Genomic DNA, 22,410 nt, shown 5'->3' with positions numbered 1-22,410 from the left:
GTAATGTTACAATTTGGTGCATTTCCACTGACATGAAGGCAGTTAATTGGAGTAAAAAGTAAAAGAGAAAAATAAAAAAAATCTTGACATACCCAGGATTGGCAAAAGAAACCAAAAGAACGTAATAATAACTAAAATATGTCCGTTTCTTTTTGAAAAAGGCATTCTCTGAATTTCACATTATTATTATGAAACCACTACACAATTCACAAATTTGGAGAATCTGAAGCTTTTCTCTACGGAATGTTGTGGCATGTGTGCACTGAGAGCTGACTGAGAAATATTTTCTCCTAAATTTCCCATGAGTTTCCCTGAATCTCATAAACTGAAAGCCATCTTAAGCCTTGTGCAGTAATCTACGCAACAACACACCTGTGTGCTCCAACCAGCTCCCCTGGTCGGTCAGGAGCCTGTGGCCAAATTGTGTCTTCTGGGAAACGTCCTTCATTACTGCTGCACCAACCTCTCCAAATCCCACACCTCCCACAGCCACCATTGGTCAATTCAGTGAGGATGAAGGCAAAAACTGACCCCTTTGTTGCTTCCTACTCTCTCTTTCTTTTCGGCTTTCTCTGACTTCAACCATCCACCAAAAGCGCGCTTGTTAGCTTGCCAGCTGGCATCATCTTACTCTAAATTTTAAAAAATGAATTTTTAGTGTGCACACACAAGTACAAAAAAACCTGCGAGCGTGCACACATGCTCCCATGCACGTGTGCTCTCACAGACTCCCAGCATAATGTCATCAATAGAGCTGTGTAAGGACGAGCAGGCAGGAGAACGAGAAGATCAGTTTCAGGAGAGAAAACAGACTCTTGATGAGCCATTAACCTGCTGTCGGTGAGGGAAAATGGCTGTGGGACGTGGTTTAATTTACCCTTTTATAAAGAGGTCGTTGAATTGATGAGCCACAGGAAAAGAGTTACACCCCTGGTTTGGTGTATTAGCAATGCTGATGGTGAACAGTTGAGTGAGGAACTGGAGGAGTAGTCAATATCCCCAATCAATCTAAGCTTTCAGAGAATCACTGCTACACTTGTGGTCAAATCTATAAAACTAATAATATGGATCTGGGCAGGCCTCTCGTGGAGGAATGCACCAATTTGAACAGGAAATCATTTGAAAGCTCTTCGGAAGCGCTCTTCCTTTTCCATTCTTTTTATTTTTTAAAGGAAAAGTTATTGAAAACAGAGATATATTTGGCACAGTAGGATAAATGATTTCCGTTTTTTGCAAAATATTTTATTTTGTCAGCCAGTGCTTTCATTTATCTGTCTTTGGGCTGCTCCTTCTCAGTACTGAGTTTAAGATCTCTCTTTAAAAATATCCATCAGCAGGTACAAAGAGTCAATTTTCACTTTGAAATAAGGTGCCAGAGAGCTCTATGTGCTCTCCTCACCATCCATTACAGTAGCTCTATGGATGATAAATTTTAATAGACAAAAGATGGCTAGCGAAGGTCTTTCCATCAATGAAAGAGAGAAGAGAAAAATTGAAAATTACAGCCTATTTTGTGCGTATACGGTATTGCAGGTTGTCTGCTGATCCATTTCATATGAATAGAACTGTATCCTTGACCATTCTGGCTCGTATCTAAATTAGACATGGTTGTTCCCCAGAAAACAAGTATCTGTGCAGATGTTTTTTTAATTGTCCTGATCATTATGTCAATCATATACACACATATATATATACAATCACATGTCCTGCATTTGCAACTGAATGACTACAAAATCTTGAACTGCCGACCCACAAACATGCCTCATATGCTCATGACTGCCATTTTTGTGTGTATGTTATAAATTGTAGATGTAGCAAAAACGTCACTGTAGTACCCGGCTATGCACCCTAATACTGTGCATGTCCTCATCCACCCAGACGCCTTGCATCTTTGTAGGACTTAATGCTGTGTACCCCACCTCCTGACATCAGAGCTGCAGAAACCTTTTGGACAAATATCAGATCCACTTGTTGGTTGTGTGTGGAATAGAATTTCACCAAAAAGCTGAAAGTATCTTTGTGTACACTGTGTGCTTACGTGAACAGGATAGACTGATCCAATGCACTCGGTATCCTTCACCGAGAGTTCACGTTAATCGAAGTTTCATAGCATGCAAGAACAGAGCGCTTTGGCTTGATGGGTAATAACTCCAGGGGCACTGAGCTTCACATTGAGGCTTATTTGAGAGCTAGCATTTCCTGCTCCCCTGATACCCTGTAAGAGCAGGAAATGGGAAGTGATCTACATGAAGAAGGGCACACACCAAGGGCTTATTATCATTCATACTTTTGATATATAAAGATTAGATGAGATCAATTATGACGGTAACATACTGAAGTGTTAATACCCTTTTAAGAATCATTAATTAACTGAGGTTCATATTTGACTGGCGTACAAACAAGAGAACAAATTGTGATTATATTTGTCCCGAATGTGTTGTTCATTAAACGGTCTCCATGCTATTCCAATAACGTATATCAAGCAAGTGCACAACTACAAAGTGTCTGCATTGCTTAGTTGTAAGATATTGTTTGTCTTCCCATTGATTAATCTATAATAGAGGTCAAATACAGCCGTGCAAATTTAATACAATGTTATGAATTGTTCAACAACACGACATTGAGTTCAAGGTCCTCATCTAATCATTTCCTTACGAGATTTTCAGAGATGATTTTGTCCTCAGAATGCACACTGAACATTAATCATCTCATGACTAAAGAGATTAAATCTGTTTTACATACAGTCTCTCCATTAGAGACAAAAGGAGACATGTCTTGATGTCATGCACTCTGGAACACCGTATTGTTCACATCCTTGAAAAATAAAGATGATATATGATTCAGAGGCAAATACACATTATGGGACATCTGAAGTGATACGACAAAGCCCCTGTGGGCACATGACATAATTAAGGATTTATGCAGGGGTATGTATCATATTATCATAGGAAGTCTACTTGTTCGATGCACGAAAGCATGGTGCTACGTCAAGTCTTATTCCTCTTTTGCTTTCTCTTTTGTCACACTTAATCTTGTGTAATCCACTTAGTGTCATATCTGAATAACATGACAGGAATTCCACCGCTACTTGTCATGTAGCACCTTTACAGAAGCTACTCCAGCCCTGAGCAGGAGTGCTGATGCTGTTTTTGTCTCAAAGCTAAGCTTAGCTCCATGGCAGTTTGTTTGGGCAAGGTTCGGTAAAATGTGTCACACAAACATTGCCACCAATTCATGCATTCTGTGAGAGATAATGGACCCTTGAGTTGATTCCCCTAAGCCTGCAGGGGAGGGTAGGGGGCAGTCTTTTGTGAATACACGCTTGATGCCGGTATAATTTCCATTTGTTTATCTCTCTTTTCCCCTTTTAGGAATAGTAGAGATGTAACACAAAGAATATAAATGTCAGCTCGAGGTTAAAGGATTGCTTGATTGCATCCTAGGGCACAGCTGTAATTCTTCAGAAAAAAGGCTGATGACCAATTTCCCTCTGAGAGACGTGGAGTGAGTCACAATGAAATTAACAGGGAAGCCAAGAGGGAAGACTGACAAATGTCAGTGTATATTATTAGAATCAAAGTTCCACAACTTAATGTATGTACAGTGTGTATATTGCTTTGAATCATCATTTTAATCATTGTTTATATAAAACTGTTGTTCAAATATCATTTGGTGATCTATATCCTATACAACAAAAGGCCACAATAAAATATATGGTATCATCTAGCAACCCTCTGCATGAGGACAATTCATAGTATTATTTGTAGCTGTGTTGAATTTACATGACCCTTTTTTCCACCCTCACCTGCCAAACTATTCCAGGTCACTTAAAAATCCTTACTGATGGCAGTGCTAAATGTCAGAAGAAGAAGAAGAAATACTCAGATCCTGTACTTAAATGAAAGTACCGACGTGGTAATATAAGAATACTTCATTTAAGGTAAAAGCTCTGAATTCAAAATCCAACTAAAGTAGAAGAACATATGTATCATCAGCAAAATGTACTTTAAGTATTGAAAATAAAAGTACTCATTCTGCAGAAAAATGGCCCCTGTGACTGATATTTTACTGTACATTACACACTTTATATTAAAGGCACACCTATTTACCATTAACTAGTTGCTTGTTAGCGTGCATATTAGCAGCTTATTGGCTCTTTATTAACACTTATTAATGCCTTATTTGGGGAGTTAGCAGGTTAGGTTTATTAAGATTGTAATTCATGTGCAACAACTTCTTTACTTGCTATCAATAAGCAGCAATTTGCAGGTTACTGAGGGAAAACTCTTTGTTAATGGCCTAGTAGTTGCAGAATATGGCCATGTAGAATGAGACATTATAAGTGCTTTATAATGACTAATAAAGAACCTACATTATACTAATGCGCCTTCATATTCTTTTTTTTTTTGGGCCTTGGACACATTTAAATGAAACCTTCTCATTCAGGGTGAATTCTTTGCTGCTTCCACAGCTCATGGACATCTGAAAATTAACCAGTGGTCACAACTAGAAATTGCTTTTTTGTAAGGGGACACAAGCCAAAGAGGTTTGATTTAATCTTTAATCTGTATTTTATGAGTTTATCATGTACTGTTTTTTATGAAAAAATGTAATCTGAAACTGTGTGTAAATGTAGTAAAGCAAAAAAAGTTCCCTTTGAAATACAGACTCAATGAATAGTCAAGTACAGTACAGTACTTGAGTAAATGTACTTTTCTACCACTGCAGGCCACACTGCCACAGTACTGCCTAATAGCACACTGGAGAAAAATAAGTGATTATCCTCCCATTGACTGGGACTTATTGGTTGTGTGTTGTAGCAGTATTGATCAGATCGCCATACATCAAAGTTTCAGCGTGTGAAGACCACCATTAATACACTGCTGTCAGTAATGACTGCTGGGGGGAAAAAATCTGACATGAGCAGGTGGATGGATCTGCTTACTTTTCCTCTTAATATTGCAGTCCTCACAGGTTTCTCAAATAAATCTTAACGCCGATGACTGAATCTATTTGGCCAGGTAAACTTTCTCCTGCACCTTTACACACCGTTTCGGTGTAAGTCTTAATATGTAATTGGTAAAGGCAAAGCTGCCTGCAGGTATGTGCTCTTTTGAAAACTAGTACATTGCCTTTGGCAGTCAAGGTGGGAAGATTTACGGGCTTATTTGAAGAACAATATTTTTGTTCTTTGTGATTTAGATGTTACATTGAAAATGGTATTGGAAATTATTTGAATTATTTTCAAATGTTTTCTCTTGGCATTCCACTTGTGAATGCCAAGAAGCCTTCAAGTGCATATTTTCTATGTTTCCCATCTCTTTATTCAGGCGGAATTACAATTAACAGACCGTGTAGAAAAGCTGTGGCTACTTCCTTGTACCGAAAACCAAAAAATTTGTCAAGACATTACACCTGTAATCTGATGAAAACATGACATCTTGAAATTTAAATGTACTGTTTCCACAATAGTATGGGCATTTCCTGCCTTTGCAATCTGCGCTTCAGCTCGGTATGCTCTTATCAGCTGCATCAGGTTCATCTCAAAACTCTTTAAAAGGCCTCTCTTCTCGGTCTGGTCTGGTCTTTGTTTGTGGCGCAGGTTGCATTCTATAATTAGCTAATGCCTCTTAACAAATTACACTCTTTCTGCCTTCAACTCTCCTGCACCTCTGTGGCCTTACAGTTTGAAAATGTCTGATGTAAAATGATTAAAGTATCTTGTGATGACTGGCTCTCACTAAACAGCTCTTGATGATACATAACTCAAAATAACATCTGTTGAATTGAGCCATCAGTGGAGTTTGGAGTTAAATGCTGACAATCTTTGAGAAGGCCACTGATTAAACATGCTTGTCTTCATGTTTTTATCCTATTTCATCTGATCTCATACAGCCCACATTTAAGAAATGCTTCACTGGATTTACAGAAAGAAGCTGTCCAAGCCGAAGAACTCTCTAGTGATATATCTGAATGGCACCTGGTCTCTGGGGGTATCTGGGATATTGTCAGCATACTCTCTTGACCTTAGTCTCTGATCCTTTTGCTGAGTTTGGGTCAATCAGCTGTTAGTCATGATGCCCCCCCCCCCCCCCCCCCCCATTTTCCAATGATTTTTTGACTTCCTACACTTTACAATCCCCCTTGTACTATTCCTCAGAGCCGTGCCACTTCACAATTCTGTCTCTGAATTCTAATGGACTGAATTGACTGTACCTTTCACACTCTGTCCTGACCTGCCCTGCAATGTGTGAGGATCTCAGATGTGTGTCCAATAGGTATCTTTGACAGACAGAAAGGTGCTAAGAGGAATGCGGAACAAGCACCAAAAAAAAAAAAACAAAAAAAAAAACCCCCAAAAAACAGAAAAACTCTGTGCTGTGTTAAGTTTTGTAATATCAGCCAGTTGGTTGTGTAGCACTACTTTGCTGATATGAAAGCACCTGAAGTACTAGGCAGATTCAGTGTCCACCGAATGTGCTCCCATCAAACAGTCTTTCTCTCTTTGTTGTGGTAATGTGTGTTTTTCCTCCAATTCTTTCACAGTAAACAACAGCATTAACTCTCATCTCCTCTGGAGTAACTGGACAGTGCATGAAAAGTAACACAGATGAGCAGAGCTTCTCTCTCTAACACTGCACTGATCTTACCTTCAAGTACTCAGAGGTGACCACAAAACGAAAACGGGTGGCCAGATGAACATGTGAGTGCATTAATAAAATGAAAGCCCAGAATAAGCCTGGTAGTCACACACCCTTAGATAGACAGCAGTGGTTCATTCTACATAATAAACAGCTCTATTGACAAGACTTTTACAAACATTTAATACAATTTGGATGCATGCATTTTCACTCATGCTCAAATTGTTACTGTACTTAAAATATAATTGGCTCTTTGAATCCATACATCGACTTTAACATTATGAGTAATTGTGTGTAGATCAGCGAGAAAAGATCCTGGTTTGACCCATTCTACTGCACCGATGTCTGTACTCCAAGCCATTTATTACAGTCGAGGGCTTAAAACAAACAACAGGAAAATGAAAGTGAATGCTTTATGAAGGAATTCTGCGCGTATTTGTACTCACTCACAGGCTTTGTTCTCAAGAATCTAGATGATGAAAATCTGTTGCAGTGAGACAACGTTCGCACGTTTGCATTCTTTTCTTTCTGCCATTTTTTTTGGCTATGAGCTCACCTAAAAATAACTCCAAAAGGGGGACACCTTAGGAGGATTAGGTGGAGTGTGATGCATCTTGCTACGCACCTCTGTGGCTACATCGTCCAAAGGCAGACTTCCATTGAGGCTCATAACTTTGAATGCAAAAAGAGGATTAATGTTGGCCTAAAGGTCTGGGTCATCACACATAGACCCATTCTATCAGTGATGCATCCACTTCCTGGTTAACTGTCTGGTAAAGTGCTTAATGCAGTGGCCCCCAGAATAATATTTACTGCAGCAGTCTGTCTCATGTCGCTGAGCCCTGAAGGCCAATTCAGTATTGGTTACATTTAACTTTGTATTGATTATGCATAATCGCTGGAGGTATGTCTTTCCCCTTGACTCTGCTCATGTCCACAGTAAGGTCACTGCTGTAAATCTAAAGTAGGAAACCTAATGAAGTGATGAAGGTAATATTAACAACCTCGCTTAATGTAGCTTTGTATGGAGAAAGCTCTATGACCAAATACAAGATATGTTTCTGAAATAGGAAATACATTTACTGTAACTAATTTCCACATTTACAGCTCAATGGATTAAGCTGTTATTGCAGCATTTGTGACAAAATAAAAAAATAAATTAGCATTAATGAAAAATTCAGGTATCAACAAAACAAGTATATTAGAGAAGGGCTTAAGTAAAACACTGCAAAGTAGGGTAGTGAGGGATTATCAAAAGATTCAAATAACTGCAAGTACAAAAGCACTACAAGGGAGGTTAATCATAATCAAGACAACATGCAAAGCACAATAAAGCTTGCAAAGAGCAATAATAGGAGCCAGGCAACCTCCTCAAGCATAGCAAATTGCACACATGTACAATAAAGACTTGTTTATTCATTAAGCAATTCTGCTCTGATTTGAGAAAGCATTGCAGAGATGGAGCCCTCTTAGAGATAACACAGATATAGAAGTGTCCCTCATAACACCACAGCTGTTCAAGAGAAAGGCTCCAAGATGGAGTCAAGGTCAGGGGAAAAGCTCATTCTGACATTAGAATAGTGATGGAGCGTAACGTCCTTTAGACGTCCAAGAATTGCTGGCACGTATACATTCCCACTGCAGTGGCAATAAAAAGGTTCCATGGTAACTTTAAAAGATTGGATATTCATCTTGTGTTTGAATTAACAAGAGCATATCGGTGCGGGCGGCATTAATTTAATGGGGAGCTCGGCCCGAAGCTTCAATGAAATAGGCAGATTTGAGGAGGTAAAAACTGAAGCGTGGTGATCATACATCCATGCTGAATCGAGTTCAATGGCAAAGACGTAGATTACAAATATATACAGACATATAGACAGATTAGTGAAAGGGAGCAATGGCTGTAGAGCAGTAAAGATAAGTAGAGCTCCTGAAAGGGTGCATTTTTTTTAGATTATGGCCCTCGTCACATCATATAACATACAACCCTGATTCCAAAAAAGTTGTGCGCAGTTGTGTGCAGGCACTGTGTAAATGGCAAATGAAAATAGAATACAATCATTTGCAAAAGAGCTGTATTTACTGACAACAGTTTCACAAAGTGGTCCTGAGCCCACGTAGTAATATCCTTTATACAGTCACCACCTGTTCCCAGTGAACCTGTTTACCTGTGAAATGTTCCAAATGTTTGGAGCATTCCACACCTTGACCAGTCTCCTCACAACTTGTTCGAAATGTTTTCCTGGCATCAAATTCAGAATAAGCAGATATTTACAAAAATCAATGTAGCTGATGAGGTCAAACATTAAATATGTTATCTTTGTACTGTTTTCGATTGAGTTTATGTCAGAGAGGATTACCAAGTCACTATGTTCTGTTTTATTTATGTTTCAATCAGCATCCCAACTTTTTAGGAATCCAGATTCTTCAAAACATCCATCATAGCAACATCATAATAAAATGACCCAAAGAACCATGAACAAAGACAAAAAAAGTGCAATGAAAGAGCATTTTAAAAATGAAGCACATGCTAATGTGAGAAACTGAACTTTTCCTCAAGGGGAAACTGTACTGTACTAATTTTACTATACATCCCTTCCCAAGATTGATCAATAATTAAATACGCTGTTTCCAACCAGTGTCTCAAAGTAACTGCATGTGAATGGTTAATCACACAGAGGTGATGAGCAGTTAGCGCGTGAACACTGTCACTAATCTGTGTTCATGTAATTGTGTTATGATGGTCAAGGGACTTTGTGCTCTACTCCCTTAGCCATGTGAGTACATGACAAGTGAGAAGTCTGGACTACAGTCCTGATTTTGTAAACTTGATTAATTAATGGAAACAAGAATCATTAGACGAGAAGACATGAATAGTGGTGTGGACTCTTCTTGTTTGCTGTGAGTGTCTTATGTCATTGTTTCAGCTGTGGATAATTTGTGAAACTGGTGGATTTGGCTCAGCAAAACAATATATTTTGAACACAAGCAGCTACAATTGTATAAAAAAAGACATCATTTTACACTGAATGCTTTAAAAATGGAACATTTTCACAGACCAGGATATTCAAAGTTTCATTAAAAGTCTGTTTTACCTATATGTCCTATTGCTGTAACAAATCATTTAATCATTTAAGTTGATGATTTCTCGCTGTTCTTGAGAAAAGGACTACTATCTCCATTAATAGCAGCCAGAATTGAGCAGTTGACTTGAAATATGGATAATTGCTGTGATACTTCTCAGCCAAATGATCTAGACTATATTTAAAAACATGAGAAATAGATGATTCAATAAAAGGTAGACTATATCAAAGTTATGAGTGTAAAAGGGAAGACAGAACTTTTCTTAAGCCTCAACATTGAAGCTTTATAAGAATATGTCTCAATGAATTGTACATGTGAAATACTGAGTGCACACACTGGTATTTTAAATAAGATGGAAACCTTTCAGTGAAATATTTTTTACTTTTAACATTGCATTCATTTGATCTCCCACAAAGAAATACCTGTATAAAGGGGCTTGTATCACAAAGAGGGAACTTATTTTTGCTGTTGCGTCTTTCAAACTGGAAAAAAGGTTTGGATTGATAATGGGTTAGGATGAGATACTTCTCATCAAAGTTAGCCATGGGAATCAACTTAAAAATCCTGTGTTAATAGACAAATGATACAAGGAGACGCACAATTTTACCTTCAAACACGGAGGAATAACTCACTCTCTCTCTTGTCTGCATACTCTGTTTACTTTAAATATACCTCCCCCACCTCTTACTGATTTTGCTCTACAAATCGAGACAGCAGAAAGTATCCAACGTCTGTGTGGAGTTCAGTTAAAATATCACAATTCCAAAGAAATAAAGACTGTCAAAAGTCATATATTATGGGAATTACAGGTGCAGTAAAAGAGTCTTTTGTCTGTCTGCCAAACTGCCATCTTGTACTTTTACTTAGAGAACAAATTAGCATGCATGCAAATGTGCGTGAGTGTATAACTGTACATGTGACAGATTGTAAGTGAATACACACGGGCTGTGTGCATGCTGTATGCGAAAATATTTGTACATATACAGAGGTAAATGAGAAGACATGATCGATAGTAATGCAAAAATGTGATTTGAGAGACCTAGAGAACATTTCCCTGACTATTGCAGGATCATTGTATTAAATTTCACAGATCCTTTACACGTCTTTAAGATAATCATATACCCGGCTTAATAATTAGTGGTTTCATGTCGCTGGTCAAGATGGTATAATGAGTATGATGTGATTAGAAGAGCCTGCAGGGTGAATTTGGCTCTTCGCTGAGGTGAGCAGAGAACAATGGTGGAGAAAAGGGATATATTATACACTGTGGAGCCAAATGGAACAAAACTAATAAGAAAACAAAGAAAGGGGCACTTTTTTTAACTTTGATAACGCTGTTCATGTCCAAACTCCAGGCTAATGCCTTAAGACAGTTCCTCCCTGACACCAGGGAGATGACTGCAGTGACATTGATCAGAATGTTAATTAGCCTAATATATTAGAGGATTGTGATGGTGGTGGTTATGATGACTGTGTCTGTGATGGCGCGAATAATGATAATGACAGCAATGACAATGATATTGCCAAGTATAAAGGATAGCCTTGAGTGTATTAGCTATTTCGCTAGCAAGGACCAGTAATGTACATACTCACCCTGGCAACAGATAAAATTCTCCACTGCACCTTGTTATAGCTTTTTTGCTATACTTGCCAGAAGGCTGTGTGGTATACCCATTCTTTGTTCTCTACTGGGACATTGACTATGAAGAAACACGGTGTTAGAGAGAAGGATGGGTGGTGTGGCTATATTCTGAATTTATCAAGTATTCATCCATACAGAGAACCTGAACTGTGATGCACCTTTTTTTTTTTTGGATCACAGTACAAAACTGCAAAACAGTGCTGCACATAAGAAATCAAAAGAAATGGGTGAAATTCCCATCCCATCATCTACTTAATCCACATTTCTGTCTCTACAATACCGCTGTATTTAAATGGATCAAAACGGCATTTAACATGGAAACATCGCATTCAACACTTCCTTTATGAAAAGACAGTATTACAGCATGAAACCTCTGACAAGATGCCACTCTAGTAATAGTGATTCCAGAAGCTCCTTTAGTAAGCTTAACAGAATTTAATTCTTAATGTATGACTGCTTAGTTCATGTCCAACCACACTGATTACTCATTTCCATGACTTAGAGCTATAACTGTGGCCCTACGATTACAGCTGGGGACCTCTAATAGAACTTTATTGATGAGGCACCTCGTTGTCTTATGAAACCGAAATTCGTATGCATGTGCTCCTCTGCCACTTACAGTATGATGAACTTATTTAACCCTGCAAAGCTCTCCCATACAAAAGGGCAGGGGCAGCAACATGTCTCTTCCAATTAGTCTTCATTGACTCATGCATCAACAAGCACTCATTTGCAGGCTCTGTCTGTGACCACAGAGCTTGTTGTATTTGAAACATGCTTTGGAGACCTTTTTTGGCATACTGAATGAAGCCCATGCACTCAAATTCCTACAATGTCTGCATGTTACCAGCCCAACTAAATGTAAACCTGCATGCAGCAGGTAAGCCAGAGCAGTGTGAGGGGACCAAATGGATCTTACATCATGTTAATATGAGTCTACTAGTCTGTCTCTGACTGGCTCAGTGACAGTCTCTGTGGTACCCCAACACCTTAAAACTCATTTCTCCAGTTTATCACACTCACATTCTCTGTAAAATCAAATGTACAGACATGGTTTCAGTAACAGCCATGTCCTGATCATCACCACTCACATCCCTCTTAACAAGCAACCAGTTCTTATTCCCAAAGCATCAAATACCAATGTCTTGTTACACTCCCCTGTGTCCCATACAGATGGACAACATACCCTTTAGCATCTGTATAAGATGTACTGGGCTTTAACTAAACACTTTAAACCCATTTGTGTCAATATTAGACACCTAGACCAACTGCTCTGATGTCTGCCTGCCACAAAACTTTTCTTTCATGAAGTTAATCCTGTGAAACGCTTGCAGTTTGATTAGTTTTAGGAATCAAATCTACATGTTAGGTTTTGGAAAAGATAGTTCCCTTTTGGTTCTACGTTTGGTGTCTAACAGGACATGAAGCCTGGCATCCTGGGTGAAAGTCATGTATACGCCCCATCACTCTACTCCAACCTCCAGCCCTCTAAAGACTTTTTTTCACTCTTTGTACCACCTCACCTTGCAGTGGATGGGTTTACATTGGAGTTGGGTGAAAGCCTGGTATGTCTCACATAGACACTCAAGGGTACCTTGTGTATCTGTATGCCGAGGGGTGTGACAAAGTGTTGGTATTTGAAGCTTTGGGAATGAGAACAGGTTGCTTGTTTGGAGGGATGGGAGTAGGAATCAGACTTGGCTCAAACAAGGCTATGAATGCTGCACTCCAAGCAAAGACATGCATAATATGGATTGTTTTAAACATTTTGTCCACCATTTTAAACAACAGATTTAATTAATTGATTAAATTTTAATTTTGTTGCCACAAATTTGTTGCTACAGAAAGACAAATGGTCCCATTGGGATGAACACAGCTGAGAAAATGTACCCAGTAAAGTGAAGAGATGACAATGCACCATACTCTATCCAATTGACATTTTTCTTTGTCTAATTTCATCACATTGCTGAATATTATCTGACACACATGACTTGTTGTTTTAATTTTATTTATTTATTTAAATAATTCACACATATGTGCACAAATAGCTGCACAGGGGTTGATACCTGACAACACGGAGGCTTGTGATAAGCCCATTGCACAACCAATGAGCTAGTCTCTGTTTGGACTGGGGCTTATGCTCCATCTCCTTAGCATACAATCAGCCGCTGTGTACCTCACTGTTGCCATATGCTTTACAGAACAAATAAAAAAAGGCAGAGGGCAAAACCAATGCAACATCTCCTCCCTTTTTCTTTCATGAGAATAATAGACCTAAAATGTCCTTGGGCAAATAAAGCTTTAACATCGTTGGATGCAAAGGACAGATTGTGATTGTAGCATCAGTCAGATCCTCCCTCATCAGCAAACAGCTGGGGCAGACTGAAAGGGCACACAAATCACTCACTTTCTCAGTTGATGTCAAAGGCAGCAGCAGTGCTGTTTTAAGTGACAGTATGTTAAGAGACGCCCGCATAAAGGGTTCTAAAGGCTTCTTTGAAAGCACTATGAGAACAAAAAGCAACGCCCACCGAAGGGCAGAGGAATTTATCACTGGACCTCTCCTCCTACACCCACTGCGGGAGGTGGGGGTGAAAACAGTACAAAGCCGACCTGAGTAACATCTCTTCCTCCATCTTACCTCTTTACAGTTTGTGAAGATGCATCACGACTGTGAACCATTAATAGTCTGCACAACATTTGCAATGATAGATGTCCATCTCTCAGAGCAGCTAAACATACTCTAGATAGAGTAATGATAGTCTAGAGCCAATACGGTTATACAAGTGCTGGATGGATCCTAGTAAAAGTAATAACACCCCATGTTCCACATTAAGACACACCGAAAGCACCACAGTCACAAGCCTTCTCAAGGTCCACAAAACACATGCAGACGAGATGGGCAAGCCTGAGTATCTCCTTCAGTATCCTTGGAGGAGTAGAGTGCTAGTCCACAGCTCCACAGCCTGGACAGCATTCCAGGTCTATATTTTGGTTGAGCTTTAAAAAAATTGGTTTGAGCCTCCAGCACCAGTGAGGTGAACAGTGTGGTTCCCCAAAGTACACCTCCCATTGTTTTTTTTAAAAATGGGAGCCTCCTCCATAGATGGCATGTGGTTAAGGTACATGGGTTTATCACGGGGTTCCTTTTGCTGCATGAAAGCATTGCCATTTGAGGCAATCAATTACCCTACCTTGCTGAGAACAGCATGAACAAGGCCCTGACTCCCCCTTTTTTCAGCCATGTAATGGTCTGCCGACCTTCTCTAAGCCTAACCAAAAGTCCTTCACAGCAGTCTCCCTGAACTGTTTCCACACTTGTGTAACCACAGAGGCTGCAGCCTATCTGGACTTATTCTGTTGATTTAGCAGTCCCCTGGGCCAACCAAGACCTATAGTCGTCCCTCTTAAGCTTCATGTCCTCCTTAACCACTGGTGTGCACCAGGTTTTTCTTGGCTTGTCACCATGACAGACACCAACGATCCTCCAACCACGACTCTGAGCAGTCATCACTGCATTGGCCCACCTTAGATAATATGTCCCCATCCTCCATCAATCTAATAACAAAACACTTCTCAGTTTTGAATTCAACAGCACAAATTTTCAATATGTAATAAACCGGAGTGCCACCATTTTGTGTTATTTATTTGTCCTGTTGGCATACAGAGGTCAGTGTGCCTGCAGCGCATGAAAGGAACATGAACTCTATCTTACTCAGAAGTGTATTTTATTCTGAGGGACTGTTCTTGTTTTTTATTTTAGATTAAATTTGCATTCAAAGCGGGAGTCAGACCTCTCCATGGCATAAATATACAACTACTTGCTGCAAAGCCAAAAGAGACAACAGCAGATCCGTATGTAAACAGACCCTCAGAGACTGGAGCCTGACACTGGTACACCACAAGTACATACAGTATTAAAAAAATCTACCTGAAAGCTTTATTTACGGTTACTGTGATCACCATTATCTTTAAAAAGGTGGTGCAGTAGCAGGCAGGCGCACATTCACATACATTTTTTCTTTTGATGGGGCATTTCGTGTGGGGGACATCTCAGGTGTACAGAACTATTCTTTGAAATGATTTATTCATAGCAAAAATGGCACTCTCTCATGACGTGCATGCACAGTTTAGTCAGTATTGTATGTAACTGAATCAGCGACTGAAAGATTCAGATGTTACCCAGGACTGTCTAAATTAGACTTTAAGAAATAATACAGCATTTTGTAAGGCTGAGGTATGATTGGCTATTTGCATCAGCACAACGTTAACACAGACGAAAAGAAAAAGACACAGGTCTATATTCCAGGTGCAAGTAGCAACATTGCTCAAAGCGGCTGAGGTTTGCACGCCAAGCTGCACGCCAAGCACATTATTTCTAAAATTAAAATAAAAGTCAGTGACGGTTGAAGCTTCAAGTTGTGGTTTGCAATGTGGCTTCAGCCACAAATGTCTGCACAAACAGTTCAGAAGGAGAGCATTTTCAGAAGTGTGATGTACCTTGATTCTGCTACATTGCCACATTGCAAATAATTCAATAACAATTCCCCATTGTCTGGGAGAAAACCTATTTGTATGGTATTCAACCACTGAAAGCAGGAATGTCTGTGTGCGTCTAACAAGATATGCTGTGTACAAGTTAATTACATACAGTATCTGATATACAGTGTAATATTTTTTTTTCTGTAGGCATACCCTGTTGCAGTTTCTCTAACTGGTATCTAATAATAATAATAATAATGATAACAATAATAATAATAATAATAATAATAATAATAATAATAATAATAATAATAATAATATATTTTTAATAATTATTTCCACTTTTCATATGTATATTTAGGCTTTAGACTTATTTTCTCTCTTTCTATTTAATGAGGAAAGCTTATATTTTAAGAGCACTGGTTGAATTCTTAATTTCAGGCACCATTCTGGTGACCTGCCCTATATATTTGCACATAACCTGCACATAACTCTTTCATTTCTGAACTGGCCAATAAAGAAAGATATACAGTATGTGGGTATATGTGTGTGCCCCCATATATAATTCATAACTGACCTCCACCAGCTTGTTAGCATGTTCACGAAACACCTGGGCGTACTCCTTGACCTCCTTCTCGTTTCCACTCTTCGCCGCTTCAATGAGCACCAACAGAGGGACGTTGGTCTCCAGGAAAGAGTCTGAGATGTGGTCCATAACTGCCTTTCTCAACTAGAATACAGAAAGAGAGAGATGGAGAAGAGGTCAAATTATTAATAATATTGCAGATGACTTCACTGTATTACATTTGGCAATGATTACGTATCACTTAGCATTGTAATGAATATGATGTAGCAACATAATGGGGTGGAAGGACAGAGAGAGAGAGGCAAAGCAAGAGGGAAAGAGAAAAAGAGGAGGTGAACTCTCCATGGGCAGGAGTGTAAATTGCTTGTAAGGTGTCATTTTTCCCATAAGGCCTTTTACTAGAGCAGACGTTGCGACTTATATCTTTGTTTATGGAATCATTTTGTACCAAACTGGCAGGGGACTGGTTGTTTTATAAGTCAGTAAATGGACACTGATGCTACTCACTGGGGTATTTGATGAGATGCTAGAGGGGAAAGTATAGAAACCACAGCAGGGAGTATGTCACGTGAGACCAGTATTAAGACAGACCAGAATACACTATAGGGGAGAAAAATGGATTCCCACACATGTAGCATCACATTCATTTGTTTTGAGGATGCTTTAAGTCTCAAAGCACCATCATTAATGACTTAGCTTTAATTCTCTGCACTACAAACATAATCATTAATCAATTCAGGTTTATCAAGCTGTTTTAAGACATTATTGTTATTGTTGAGTTGTGCTATTGTTATTGCAATAGTAACATAACAATTACCAAAAAAAAAAAAAAAACAGCAGGTAACAGCGAAAGCAATAAAATAATCCCACTTTATTAGAATTTCTTTAACACATCAACACCAGGAACAAATTGTCAGTATCAGTAAATTAAGGTCTATACAAAGTAAAACAGCATAAGTTGTTATGCACGCCACCCATGAGCATGCAAACACAGACCAAAATCTCATCCAGCTGGTTCAGTTATCTTTTCTCCACACACATAAATGATGACATTAAAGAGAAATGTGTTTAATGGACAACAATGATGATAGACATTTGTTTGACTTTTCAAGCCATCTTCTTTAATTAGATCTAGAGCAAACACTGGAACCATAGTCTTGAATTAAAAACGTATAAGCTGCACAAGGGAGGGTTGAGAAGACTAATAACTGTGACTGACGGACAATTCATGTAATCAACGAAAAAGTCATATGTAAGTCTGTCAGTCGTACGTAAATAACCTGCAGCAATTACAAAATTAATTGGCAGTCCACAGAGTGGAGGAGAACAGTGGTAAATTACGCCTTCCTAAGGGCAGATAATCCATCACTATTGCCTCTGGAAAGAGACTAGATTTGGCCAGACTAGTGGACATGACAGGTCTGCAAATGCTGTAAACAACCTGAAGCCCACACTCTCTATAAGCACTCCTTTATCCAGAGCTCTATAATCCTGGATCACTGATTTGATGAGATGTGTACTGAGATGCAATGCAAGACCAAAACGTCCGGCTTTCCTGAAAGGCTGATAAACTTAACCCTAGCATTTTTGACCTGTGAATATTGCATCCTTTTCATTCAGCAGAGAGCAGACTTGCATCAGTGCAATTGCATAACCTTGCTATCCTGTCACCTGGTGGGAAGGGCGAGGAATCAGGAAAGATAAAAATCTTGCATTGCCCAAACTATCTTCACACTATGGTCGTGCTGTTGCAACACTGGAGAAAGGTGTGGCAGAACACACTATCAGCCTGTGAAAGGTGAAAAAAAAGATCTGGGTTGTTTGTAGGCCTCGATTGTGATTACCTCACCACTGTTTTTACTGCAGTAAATAAAGTAATGGAGTGGAATGGTGGGGGGTGGGTGGGGGTGCTGAGCTGCATTTTGAATGTGGAAAATTAATTGCCTTGCCCACAGCCTATCACTGTGTCGTAAATTAAAATTAATTCTAACCGAGTTTTGACTGTAGTGTGTCCACCCTGGGAAAGTGACAAAGTTAAAATGCTCAGAGATGTAAAAATGCACACTAAAGTGCAACAACCAAATGGAAGAGCTGTAAGAAATGACCACAGCAATAAAATATCTATATCAAACATCTGATCTTGGATCAGGAATGCAGTCCATCACATCTTGTATGATTGTGTATCATACAAATCAATATCGTACATGACTTTCTTGCACATATAGCACAGTATTAGTAGATAGGGTGGCACTGGGACACAGTGCAGTTAGTTTTTGTCATCATTGTTTTCCATCATTAGCATGGAGCCCATGGTGATGGAGACTTTGACAATGGTGCTGGATGTAATAAAATTTTGAGTAATAGTAGACCAGAAACAAGAGCAAAAAGCCCCAAAATGCATTGATTGGTCAGTGGAAGGCTTATCCTATCAGGCCACACAGATTAAAACAGACTAGGATAGCATATACAGCACATGTATGTCTCATTGAGAGGCACTTTCTGATTTAACGATTAGGATCATGATGCAATAATTGACATGTGGAATTCCACTATTTTCAGTTGTGATGCGGATCACTTGCGTATACAAGGCAACATAACAGAGTCACAAAATGAGTCTGTTCAATATTTCCTGATCTCTGTACTCCATTAAAATGCATGATTGTTGACAGAATTTTCTAACAGCAACTTGCTTTTGACTGTGTTTGATTTCTTTGAATCTAAGATGAAGCAGCGTGGCCAGCAAGACCTTTTTTTTGGCTCAGGTGTCAAAAGATTAAAAACAATTTGAATTGAAGGGACAGATCGGAGTGAGGAAATCATCTTAGGACATCTACATGGCGGAAAGATTCCTGTAAGTTGCAAGTTGTTATTGTTGTTACATCACTAGTTGATGGCATATACAGGTGCATATGCATATGCATACGTCTGCAAAGAGAGTGCGAGGACTCATGACTGCCCAGCAGCGAAAGTGATTCTGACGGTGGGTTTGAGTGGAGAAATGATACAGACGACTGATTTCCCAAGTCGCAGTCTCTCCTGCACCATCAGCATTCTAATGCCCACACACCACTCCCACAGAAATCCATCTTCAATCTTTCAGATCTCACCTCCCTCCATGCTCCACCCCCACCGTTTCTCCTCCAACACTCCCTCTGTATTTCACTAACACTTAAAGGAAATAGACCTGGAATTCCAATAGATAGCAAAGGCTCTGCTCATTGTAAGTTAGAGGGGCAGCTATTTGTCTTCCCAGTCATGCACTGCCACAGCGCTTTGAGCTCTGAATGCAACTGTTTTTTGTCTTACATATTAATATTTTAGAATACTTGAGGTCATGGGTAATATGGGTGTTGGTATTGTATCCCGAGTTTCATTTCTTATATACATTTTACATAGATAGATTTTATTTTTCCAGAGTGCTATTAGCATGCTGGCTGGCAGCATGTAGGCTGTGGAAATATGCTACAAATGAAACACAGCAGTCACCAAGACTATTGCAAGGATAGGCACACAGGCAGAAAGCAAAGGAGAAAGATACAGTATATGGCTACGTGGACAGGTTTGGGCTGTTTCATGATTATTGTTAGGCTGCTTAATTTCAAGTTTCAAGTTTGTATGATGCTACAAAGTAACAGTAAACAACAGTAGTCAAAAATTTGGGGAGAGCACTTTTAGGTTTCAACATGCCTGGGCTGATGAGATGCTATTGAAAGCTACTTTCTCCAAGGTCAAAATTTTACTTTCTTGTATAGGGTCAATAAAGAAATGATTTTCTGAGCTTGCCTGGACGCAGCCATAACCTCAACACCATTGGACAAATAGGCTAAATTAGAAGGTAGACTGAGCTGGGCCTTATCGGCCAGCATCAGTGCTCTGCCTCACTTATGCTCCTGTGGCTAAATGGGAGCAAATCTCTGCAGTCAGCTTCTGAAATCTTCTGGAAAGGATCCCCAGAAAATTGGAGGCTGTTACAGCAGCATATTAATGCACATGGTTTTGGAATGAGATGATTCAGCAATCAAATATGCGTAAAATGGTCAGATGCCTGCATACTTCCACACATGTGCCATATAGTGAAGATCAATAGGTGAATAATTAATGTTACATTGCATCCTAAATGCTTAGCAGTATCGCAGAGACATTTGATTGATTCTGGTTTAATTAGCCAATTAGAGGTAGGCTACCTGTGAGTAAGCGAATTCATTAATAAATGAATGAATGTGTGGTTGAGTTCCTTAATGGACCCATGTGCTTAAAAAGCATAATAAAAACAAGACAGAACATTTGTGAAGGTTTTTGCCAAAATGGTTGCTGTTAATGACTTTGCTGTCCCAGAATTTTGATAGTTTGAAAAATAGTGTAATTACACCTCCTCCTCTTATCCCTCCATCCTGCACATCTCTTTACTCTCACCATCCTAAGAGGAGAAATAGCTAAAATTAACAGCAGCGAATCCCACCTGATACTGAAGTGGCTAACAAGGAGCTGTGTGACATAATTAAGACGATGCATATGCTTAACAAAACTTGACAGACAAAATATATGTGTTGCTGACTCATTAGTGGGAGGTCTGTGCGATCTTCAAAGATGAGATTAGCATTCATTTGGCACATTTGCTTTTTAATGGGGAAAATGTTTGTATTTTGTGGGATTAGACACCTGCTCTGTCACAAAAACAGTTGCATGGGGGGAACTGCTGCAAGCATCAGATCAGTGTCAAAAACAAAGAAATGAACTCATGTTCAATGGATTGCAAAGGGATTCTGCAGAATTCAACTTGTTTACAATTCAGTAGAGTGTGAACACATGCAAAACATGGAAATCATGAATCTAAATTTGAAAGAGAACAGTGTGCTGGTTTCAGGATGTTTACAGTTGCATTTCGGTTTCTGTTATGTTTCACTTGTGATTCAGAGCACACAGCAGTGGGTACCTTGGGGTCAGCAAAGGAAAGTTTCTTATTAAAATGTCAAGAGCAATCACACCGTAAACGGCTGGAGTCACAGCTGAGGGGAAACAGCCTGAGCAAATCAAAAATTAAGTAATAGCTCTCATATATGATATCTATCAGAGAGCATGGGACGATGATTAGTGAGAGAAGAGAGGAGAAATGAAAAGGGGGAAAGAGGGACTGACTGATCATTAACAGTCTAAGGACAAACACATTAGACACCTCATCTCAGAGCTTTCATTTAATGTGTCCTGTAAAATTAAACAGGAGTCAGGGGAATTCAGTTTCAGAAACAAGGAGAGGTTGCACAAATGCTACTCTCACATTTAAGGGTTTGTGTTCCCAAATGAGAACTACAGGCAGACGCTGCTCATGACACAATCACTGCTGATCACCTGCATCGACTGCAGTTTTTTTCAGATCATGAGAATATGATCGAAACGTGTAATAGTGTGCACCCTTTCGAACAGCACCACATTTTAAGTTACTAAATTTATTCAGTTCCACTGACTACAATTGCTTCCAGTATGACAAATACTTGTGTTCCATTATATAAAGATGTCCCGTTGTATTGTTGTCATGTGTGATGACAAGAAGACTTCATACAAACCAAATCAGGGTTTGTGGTGACAGGCAGAGCCCTTGCAGTCATGCACACTTCCAGACAAAAGTTAGGGATTGTCAGACTGTTAAACACCAACAACACCAAACCTTTAGGAAAGCGTTTCCCACCTTTTTTCCTGCACACACCCTAAGTTGAAAAAATTCCAGAGTACACATTTGTGAAACTTAAGCTTGCCTTGATGAACTTAAATTTGGCTGGAAGTGATGACAAGCACAAACGTCACTGAACGTAATCTGAGGTTTTGCAGAATCTTCCCATATAAACAGTCTGTGGAGCCAAAAGAGTTGAATGAGCAAGCTCAGTCTGTGGTGATGCAGTTTGGATTCAGCAGGCTGGGCCCCTTCCCAGACTAAATGATTTTGTAGGATAATATTACTTGTGTGTATGGCTGTGTGTGTT

At 39.3% G+C, this 22,410-nt stretch overlaps 1 protein-coding gene across 2 annotated transcripts in view; it reads right to left on the bottom strand.

The window, feature by feature from the left end:
• Positions 1–22,410, bottom strand: part of ctnna2 (catenin (cadherin-associated protein), alpha 2) — a 320,502-nt gene that overhangs the window by 56,596 nt on the left and 241,496 nt on the right. For both annotated transcript variants that reach the window (XM_076727976.1, XM_076727977.1), the window contains one exon: positions 16,427–16,579. In XM_076727976.1, coding sequence (XP_076584091.1) covers positions 16,427–16,579 — 153 coding nt within the window. The remainder of the gene's footprint in view (positions 1–16,426; positions 16,580–22,410) is intronic.

Source organism: Chaetodon auriga, chromosome 4 (assembly GCF_051107435.1).
Source record: "Chaetodon auriga isolate fChaAug3 chromosome 4, fChaAug3.hap1, whole genome shotgun sequence".
Classification (NCBI taxonomy): domain Eukaryota; kingdom Metazoa; phylum Chordata; class Actinopteri; order Chaetodontiformes; family Chaetodontidae; genus Chaetodon; species Chaetodon auriga.
This window is presented reverse-complemented; position numbering and strand designations above follow the sequence as displayed.